The sequence below is a fragment of the Ochotona curzoniae genome, unplaced genomic scaffold (assembly GCF_017591425.1).
Source record: "Ochotona curzoniae isolate NIBS_2020 unplaced genomic scaffold, NIBS_Ocur_1.0 contig_2404, whole genome shotgun sequence".
Lineage (NCBI taxonomy): Eukaryota > Metazoa > Chordata > Mammalia > Lagomorpha > Ochotonidae > Ochotona > Ochotona curzoniae.
The window spans coordinates 9,534,978-9,543,601 of NW_024465451.1; the positions used below are offsets into that span (position 1 = coordinate 9,534,978).

Below are 8,624 nucleotides of genomic sequence, written 5' to 3' on the forward strand. Positions count from 1 at the left end.
TAGGAGGCTGGCATTGTGACATTAGTAATTTAAGCCACTGCCTTTTAGTGTTCGCATCCCAGTTTGTGTCCTGGCTGTTCCACTTCTGATCTAGCTCCCTGCTAATGGCCTGGGATTCTAGTGTTCGGGTCCCTGCCACTCTTGTGGCAGCCCTGGATAAAGCTCTTAACTTCTGGCTAATGCCTGGCTCAGTACTGGCTATTGCAGCTATCTCAGCGGTGAATCAGCTGATGAAGATTGGTCTTTCCCTCTCTCTGTAAATCTGACTTTCAAAAGATACAGGGCCCAATACAATGGCTCAATGGTTAAATCTTCATGTTGTATACACACCAGGATCCCGTATGGGCGCGTTTGTATCCCTGGCTGTCCACTTCTCATCTAGCTCCCTGCTGATGGCCTGGAAAAGCAGTAGAGGATGTTCCAAAACCATGGGTCCCTGCACCCATGGGGGAGACCTGGAAGAAGCTCCTGATCAGCTCAGTTTTGGCTCTTGTGGCCATTTGGGAAGCCAACCAGCAGATAGAAGATTTTTCTGTTTCTCCTTCCCTCTTTTTTCTTTTTTAACTGAAAGGCAGTTTTTTTCTTTCTCCCTTGATTAATGAAAAAAAGTCTTTCCCATAACTTGCTGTAGATGCAAGAGGGAAGAATTAAGAGATCTTCCAGATGGAAGATATAACTCTTTTCCTCCCTATAAACCTGACTTTCCAACAAAAAATAAATGAATCTTAAAAAAAAACAAACAAAAAAACCTTGGGCCTGGTGCGATAGTGTAGTGATTAAAGTCCACGCCTTGCATGCACCGGGATCCCATATGGTCACCGGTTCTAATCCTGGCAGCCCTGCTTCCCATCCAGCTCCCTGCATGTGGCCTGAAAAGCAGGCGAGGATGGCCCAAAGCTGTGGGACCTTGCACCTGCATGGGAGACCAGGAATAGGCTCCAGGCTCCTGATTGGCTCAGCTCCAGTCGTTGCGGTCACTTGGGAAGTGAACCATGGGACGGAAGACCTTCCTCTCTGTCTCTCCTCCTCTCTGTATATCTGCCTTTTCAATAAAAATTAAAAACAAACAAACCCTGTGGAAAACAGTGGGGAAGTAGGGGGATGTGGAAAAAAAAAAAATCCCTGAGCCTTTGGAACTATATCATAAAAAACAGAAAAAGACTCTGTAAAATGTCATCACAGCATTATTGAGAACAGCATCATCTTAAAGAACATAAGGCTTTAGAGTTTTGAAAAGTCTACTTCATTAAGTACCTGCAAGACAACCCTGCGAGATAGCACTTATCCCCATTTTACAGATAGGAAAAACAAGCATCCAAAAGGTAAAGCCAAAGGTCCCCGAAGAAGTGGTAGAGCTGGGATTTCAAGTCTTCTACAAATTGGGCACTTTTGCAATTCACAAGAGAATTTCATGTTCACCCAGTCCTGAGCTTACGCTGTTTGGACATGTCTGAAATGGCATTTCAGGAACCCAGAGTGGCTTGGCCAGGTTAGTGGCAGGGTTAGAGAAACGCAGTTCTCTGGATTGCCTGTAGCTCCCCAGAAGTAGCTCTCCTTGCCTCAGGAGAACCCAGATGGCATGAGCTGCCCCCACTCCAACATGTTTGAGAAATCTTTTATTAGAAGATGTCCCAGAAGGCAACATTTTAAAATCAGGCAATCAATAATCACAACTAAATTCAAAATTGAAATTAAACTTGCCTTTCAATATAAATCAGACCTCTGCAACGGAATTGCCCAAGGGGGGTTTTTTTCCTTGTACAAAAACAGTTAACACCACTTTGCAAAAGGCATACAAAAATACAGTATATATATATATATATATTAAAAAAAACCTCCCCCCAACATAACACCCAACAGCAGCTTATAAAACACAAGCTGTTCAGTTGAGCCATCAGTCACCTACACCCCACCTGCCCTCCAAAAAAACAATTCCAGAAGTCAGCTGGCTCCTGAAAACTGCGCTCCAGAAGGTGGAGGGTCTATGTCCCAAACTCCCATTGACGCTTTTCCGAGGATAGCTCACAGCCTCAAAAACACACCGCCATGGCCAAAGGCTTTGTGTGTATCAGCTGGTTTTGCAGGGCCAGAGTACTGCCTATTATCTCCCCTCCCCCACTTTCAAACTTCAAGCCAGCAGGCACCTGCTGCTGTCCAGGGCACGGGTCTGAAGGGGGCTGCTCCTGGTTCCTTGCAAGGCTTAGGGATTCCTTCCGAAGGTCCACATGTCACCTGCTTGGCTGGGTGGCTTTCCAGGATTTCAGGCTGTGCCTGGATTTGATTTGGAGCTACAGAGTCCAGCTGGGGCAAAACCTGTCGTGGTTGGTTATGCAGACCTACTGGAGACCTCCTTCAAACCCCCCTGGGAAGTGAATCTACCTTCTGGGGCCCTGGATGAGATTCCAGGTGCTCTCTCCAGAACCTCAGTTAGGCCCAGACTCTGGGAAAGGGATCTGACTCACGGCAGGCTGGCCTGAACCCAAGCTGGTGGCTGCAAGGCCAGGAAGCTCCTTAGCGTTGCATGTGGACTGGTGTGCATGGTTCCACTAGAACTTCAGACTTGCCAGTCAGAGAATAAAACAAGAGGCAGGTGGGAAAGAGGAAGTGGTATGGTTCTCCCTTCTGAGGTGCCTTACACCTGCACTGAGCAAAGATTCCAAGAATGTGCCCCTTGGAAAACACCTGGACAGGAAACAAGATTTAGGGCCAGGACTCCAAGCCTTCCCCAGGCCCTGGTCTAAGTCTCACTTCCCTGTGTCTTGGCAAACCCTTTCTGACCTGTGGGAAAGGGTGCCGGAGGGGCCGTTGCATAATGAAGGCAGGAGGAAACCAAAAAAGTCCCTCATGAGGACAGAAGGACTCTGAGATAAAGGTGGGAGAAGCCAAGTTCTGTACACGCTCTCAGGATTGCACGCCTGAGAGCGGGAGGAGGAGTGTCTTCCGGCACCAGGACACGGCCATGAAAAGTCTGGGCTCCTCGGCTCCTGTAAAGTGTCTGAAGATGAGGTAACGGTCCCTGTGGATCGAGTCTGCGAGCTCGTCTTTACCACGACAGCTCGAGTGTCTCCTGGAAAAAGGAGCCTCGGGGAGAGTGTCCAGGCCCAGCTGTCCTTGCCTCACCCCCGGAGACACCAGTGAGAGCATCCTTTCCCAGCTAACGCTCCTGCAGTGTGAGATTTCATGCAGGCCAGAGCCCGCGTCCCCCTCCCTCAGCGTCCGCCACCTGTTGCATAGCATCTGTCAGCCTTTTCTTCCGAGCGTATGAGGGAGACAGAGCCCAAGGCTCCTCAGTCAGCTGCCTAAAGAGAAACCAAAGGCGCCAGAGAAGATACAGCACTCCCTCGGAGTCAGGGGGAGAGCTGGGCTCTAAGGCTTCTAAGAAGGCAAGCTCTCATTGTGTGTGTGTGTGTGTGTGTGTGTGTGTGTGTGTGCGCGCACACATGCATGCTCCAGCTGCAATGCATCTTGGGAGCTACTGCTGAGACCATCCCACCAGAACCCAAATGTGCAAATTACTAAAGGGGATAGAGCAGGTTACAAAATCAACTCGTGCCTTGGGGAGACAGTCAGTAGCCGCTGAGGTACGCGATTCTTTTCTGTAGTTGTTGCTGCCGACAGCGGAGTTGCCTTTTCTCTGTGGCCATTCGCTTTTCGGCCCCCACCAGGGCTTGCAAGTATTCCAAGGCCTTGCTTAGGATCACTACCTTGGGTGCTTTTGAGCAGCTAGCCAGGGTGGGGACCTGGTCCCGCAAGGCCAAGAATCGCGATCGGAGATCATTTCGCCTCTTGCGTTCCAGGAAGTTGTGGTTCTTCCTCTTGGTCACGTCCTCCATGTCGGAACTGACGGGTCTGGGGTGGCAGGGCTGAGAAGCCTGGTTTTCTGCCGGCGGGAGGCTCACCATCTCTGCGTCCTCCTCCTCTTCCTCATCTTCCTCCTCCTTCTCCTCTGCAGCCTCTCTCTGCAGAGACTCTCCTGGGGGTGCTCCCTCTGGAGCCCCTTCTTGGGAGTGACTTTCTGGGGGGAAGCGGGCAGCATAGTTGTGCTGCTGCTGGTGGATGGAGATGTGGAAACGCTTCATGCAGGGGTCCAGGGGGTCTGCCCGCACGGTGATGGTGACCGGCTTCCGGAGACCCAGAGACTGTCTCTTCTCCACTGTCACCACGTCGATCTCCTCACCTTCTAACCAAGGAGAGAGAAAAGACACACCTCCTGTGAGAAAACACACACACACACACACACACAAGACCACAGCGTTTTTACACAGGGGCCGGGGAAGCTAGCTATAAACAAATCGCAGATCGGCTGGTGCGTTTGCTAAAGGGTAGGGACTGAAAGGAGGAAAGGAAGGGAAATCAGCAAGAAGGAAAATATTCTCCCATTTCCTTTGGCACAGTAAGGCTTAGATAAGAACAAAAGGCAGACCCAAGCCAAAAGCCCCCAGTCTGCACAGGCTCTCCCCTCCCCCTGCTGAAGGGATGCAGAGACAGAGCTACCGGGTCTGGGACAAAGTTTAGCTATAAAGATCTTCCCTGGTCGGACTCTTTCATGCCCCATCAGAATTGTAAATGAGGGGTCTGTGGGCAGAGCTGCCCTTTGTTCCTGCCCAGCACAGCCTGCACTTGGGGAATTGTTACTTTTCACAAGTTATAAATCCTATTATTCCCCCACCTCTCTATTCTGCCATCCCTTTCAGCTGAAGATTCTGAGAAGGGTGGGCTGCCACCCATGCTTCCTGGCCCAGGGCGGGGAGGGAAAAGGTTTCCCTTAGGAGCATTTTGCTCCTGGGTTCAATGGGTTTCCAAAGTCATCCATCATTTATCGGTCGCCTGCCCCACCCCCTTCCCTGGACCACAAGAGATTGGATTTGTAATTACAGGCCTGGCAGAGCTGCAGGAACTTCACAAAGGTCCGAGTCACCACCTCCAAGCCACCTGCCCCACAGGCCCAGGCTAACTGGCAGGGGATTAGTCCAACACGAGGGGCAAAACAGCAGGGAGCTGCAGACACCCAGAACTGTCCCTACCATCCCGATTCCAGCTCTTCTAGGCTAACTCAGGCAGAAGAGAGGAAAGGGGGTGGGGGACTCTCCTGCTGCACACATTTGAGACTCCCCCGCCCCAAGAAGGCCACCTTCGTGCAGTTCCCCTGACAGCTGAACCGCTCTGTTCTCAGCCTCTTTTGCATATCAGGAAGCTTGAACCCCTTTGTCAGGAAGGCTTCCATTGTGTGGACAATCGCATTATTTCTCCATTAATAAAACCTGACCATTCAGCCCTCCTGGCCTCAAAGCCTGTGATTGGCTGGCTCAGCTGTGTTTGGACTGCCGTTTTACCCAGCCCCTAACCCTATTGGCTGAGCCCTGCCGTCACTCACTCTCCCCACCCCCCCCTCATTGTTTGCAATCTGTTGCATTTTGTTCTAGGCCATGTGGCCTGAGAGTGAACCGGGAGCCCACAAACAGGCTCAGGTTAAAGAACAGGTCAGAAGATAATTCAGGAAGCTTTCCTATACCCGAAACCTTTCATTTTCAGTGGGGAATATTATGGCTGGGGAAGGAATGGTGTAAGGAGAAAATAATAATCTAAATTCCTATTCTTTTCAGAGTACAGTCTAACTGTAAGACCCAGCAGTTCAAAACCCCTCACACGCAAAAGGAGACCCTGAGCTGGTGTTGGATCACGTCCACATTTGTAACATTCCGGGGGGGCAAACTAAATATTCCTAACTTCCAAAACAATGCTCTCTCCTCTCTAGCACTTGGCCAGCCTTTGTAGGAATATATCTTTACAGTTTCTCAGTTTCAAGACTCTCATTCCAGCTACTAAATGAACACAAGTTCTTGGAGTAGAGGGAAAACAGGTTAAAAACGACCTTACAGACAGCAGATGGGGGGTGGGGAGAGGAACCTGACTTTTAATTCTCATGTTGTCTTCACTTCCCTTCCAAGTGTACAACCGCCACATCCCATTCCGCAGTTCCTTCTCAAAAGCTCATGGAAGTTGTTGTTTTTTTAAACCGACAGTGCGTTTCCTACGTTTTGACCGACTTGCCACTGGTCTGAATCAGTCCCCTACACAAAAGTGCTTTCTCCAGGATGTGTCATGGGTTACAGAGGTTGGGGTCAGCACAGTGTCCAGCGGCTCCGAGTGGCTCAAGCCTGCACTAGCATTCAGACTGCAGGAGGACAGCCTGGGGCTCCATGGTCCTGAACTCAGCACCTGGCCCAGCTGTTTATTGATGGAAAAGGAGCAGGTGTACTGAGAGGGAGCTCCAAGGACAGCTTGCCACCTAGGCTTCTCAAACTACCATGCCGACCCCTCTCGGGTGTCAAGGAAGAGGTGCCTGGGCAGGGATGGAGGAAAGCTGGTTAGCCGGCAGGACACAGGGGTCCCGCTGCAGGTAATGTCCTCTCTCCAAGCCTCAGTCTTCCCCTCTGTTCATGGGGACCACTCATTTCTCCCTCCTAACTGTCCTCTTGGGGGAGGGAGGGGCGGGATGACCAGCACGGACCGGTGGCAAGAGATGGGAGGTGCAGTGGGGTAGGGGGTACCCTGGTCATTGAAAGTAAATTAGGTTGGAGACCGGGCTTTAGGGAGAGGAAGGCTTTGGCTTTGCACAAAAGGCTTTTCCTAGGAGTGTGAGTTTCCCAGAGAAAAAGGCAGCAACAAAAAAAAGCTTCCAGCTCAGCGACTCAGAAGGGACCTCTTCTAACCTTGCAAGGACAGAAATCCCCTGCTGTCCAACCCGAGTATTGTCCTCTCTAATCACCGACCCTCCCCAAGCCTCTCTTGTCCCCTGGGGCTCCAATCACCGTCAAAGGGCCGCCGGCTCCCTCCCCACTTCTCCAAACTGTTTACCAACACACGCACGTGTCAGACAGACAGTGCCGAGGGCTACACCGGCAGCTCCGGTCAGAAAAAAAAGGGGGAGGCAGCCGCCACCGCAGGCTTGAGATGCGCCCGGCAATGACCTCAGGCGGCGGCTGAGCTGGGGCCACCCAGGGGATGCCCACCTCCTCTAGGATGGCCCCGGGGCAGTCCTTACCCGAGTCGCTGGGGCTTTCGGACCCCGAGCAGGCCTGGGTCTTGGGTTCGCCTAGCTGACAAGGGGCGGCGGGCGGCGGGTTGGCGGCTTCGAGAGTGGGAGTGCAGTCCGGCGCAGCGGGCGCCTTGGGAGGGTTGCCGCGAGGGGTTCCGGGGGCGAGCCGGTCGCTCACCACTCGCTCCAGCCGCTCCCTGGCCGAAAAGCCACTCCACATGCAGTCGCGGCGAATGATGGAGGCGTAGTTCCTGCCCCAAGCTTTCGAGTGGCCCCGAGATTCCGCTTCGTCCCCGAAGCCCCCTCCGGGCCAGGGCTCGGGGGGCCCTATCCCAGAGGCTGGGTCCCCGGCGCCGGGACCGGAGCCCCAGGGCGGCGACGTGGGGGGCGACGGCACCAGCTCGAATTTCTTCCAGATGTCCTCGCTGGGCGCCGTGGAGCGGTGGAAATCCTCCCCGCAGTCGTAGTCGTAGAAATAGTGCTGGTACGAGTCGAAGTCCATGTCCGCTCCCTGCGGGAGGGGAGGGGACGTGCCGACCGGGGTGCGGGCCGGGGGTGGTGGTGGTGGTGGTGGGGAGGGAAGAGGAGCGTCCCCGGGTGCCTGAACACGGCGGCCGCCGGGCTCCGGTCCCTCCCTGGACCCGGGCAGCCTGGCCGCGGCTTGGAGAGCCGGGAGAAGCCGCTCACCGTGCGCGGACCCGGCTGCGGGGGAAGCGAGTTCAAAGCAAACTTTGCCAGCGCCGCCCGGAGCGCGGCTCCCAGGGTCCGGCCGGGCCGGGCGGGGGCGCGCCGTGCCCTGAAGGCAGCCCGCAGTCCGCCCGCCCCTCGAGGACCAGCGCTCGTGCCCTGGCCACCCGCAGCCTCACCACGCTCCCGCCTCCCGCCACCTGGAGCGGAGCGGCTCCCCGCCGGCTCGGGGCAGCCCGGCAGCCCGCACACACGCACATGCGCGCCACCGAGCGCGCGGCCCGCACTCCCGAGCGCGCGCGCCCCCCGCCCCCCAGCTCGCGCACGGCGGCCCGGACGCTACCGGGATCGGCGCGGGAGCGCGAGCTACAGGCGCATTGTTTCCCGGCTGCCTTATATCTCGTCGCGCGCCCCGAGCCCAGGGACCGAGGGGCGGGTCCTAGGGGACGAGCCCCGCCCCCCGCCCCGCCCCCGGCGGTGGACAGGTGGGGCAGGCCCCACCTCCTGGCTGGACTCGCCCGCCGGATTCCATCCACCCCCCGCCGGCAGCCCTCCCTTCGGCCTCCCTCCAACCCCCCGCCCCAAATAAATTGCACCCTGGCGAGCGCGGAGCAGGAGGAGAGCTGGGGAGCCGGGCAGTCCCTCGCCTGGCTGAAGCGTGGTTCTAGCGAGGCGCGGGCAGATCCAGTCCCTGAATAATGCCACCTCTGGGCTGGGTACCCGAGCTCCTCCCCGCCGAGTCCCGCGAACCCGGCTTCCCCTGGCGCGCCCGGCTGGGCTCAGGTGCGTCCGGCCCGCGGCGGGGGGCAGCCGCACCTCCACCGCGCCACCTGGCGGCTCTCGGCCTCGAGGCTCGTGGCAATGTCTGCCTGATCTTCCTTCGGTCCATTTCTTGAGC

The 8,624-nt window shown here is 55.4% G+C and overlaps 1 protein-coding gene across 2 annotated transcripts; it reads right to left on the minus strand.

Moving 5' to 3' along the window:
• Positions 1 to 3,512: 3,512 nt before the first annotated feature.
• MYCL (MYCL proto-oncogene, bHLH transcription factor) lies at positions 3,513 to 7,986 on the minus strand. Of its 2 annotated transcripts, XM_040974434.1 has the most exons (3): positions 7,906 to 7,986; positions 7,046 to 7,550; positions 3,513 to 4,180 (listed from the first exon to the last, which is right to left on the minus strand). In XM_040974434.1, exons 1-3 carry the CDS (start codon positions 7,984 to 7,986, stop codon positions 3,567 to 3,569), a joined length of 1,200 nt encoding a protein of 399 aa, XP_040830368.1. In that variant the 3' UTR covers positions 3,513 to 3,566. The 2 variants fall into 2 exon arrangements, with proteins under 2 accessions (XP_040830368.1, XP_040830369.1); XM_040974435.1 differs by lacking the exon at positions 7,906 to 7,986 and having other exon boundaries at positions 7,046 to 7,789.
• Between the last annotated feature and the right edge of the window lie 638 nt (positions 7,987 to 8,624).

Bases quoted from the DNA above. Each gene is read 5' to 3' on its own strand.
- MYCL (XM_040974434.1), bottom strand. From the start codon at position 7,986: ATGTGCGTGTGTGCGGGCTGCCGGGCTGCCCCGAGCCGGCGGGGAGCC. The intron at 7,551-7,905 runs GTGAGGCTGCGG...CCCCTCCCGCAG, and splicing joins TGGCGGGAGGCGGGAGCGTG to GGAGCGGACATGGACTTCGA. The intron at 4,181-7,045 runs GTAAGGACTGCC...CTCCTTGGTTAG, and splicing joins CGAAAGCCCCAGCGACTCGG to AAGGTGAGGAGATCGACGTG.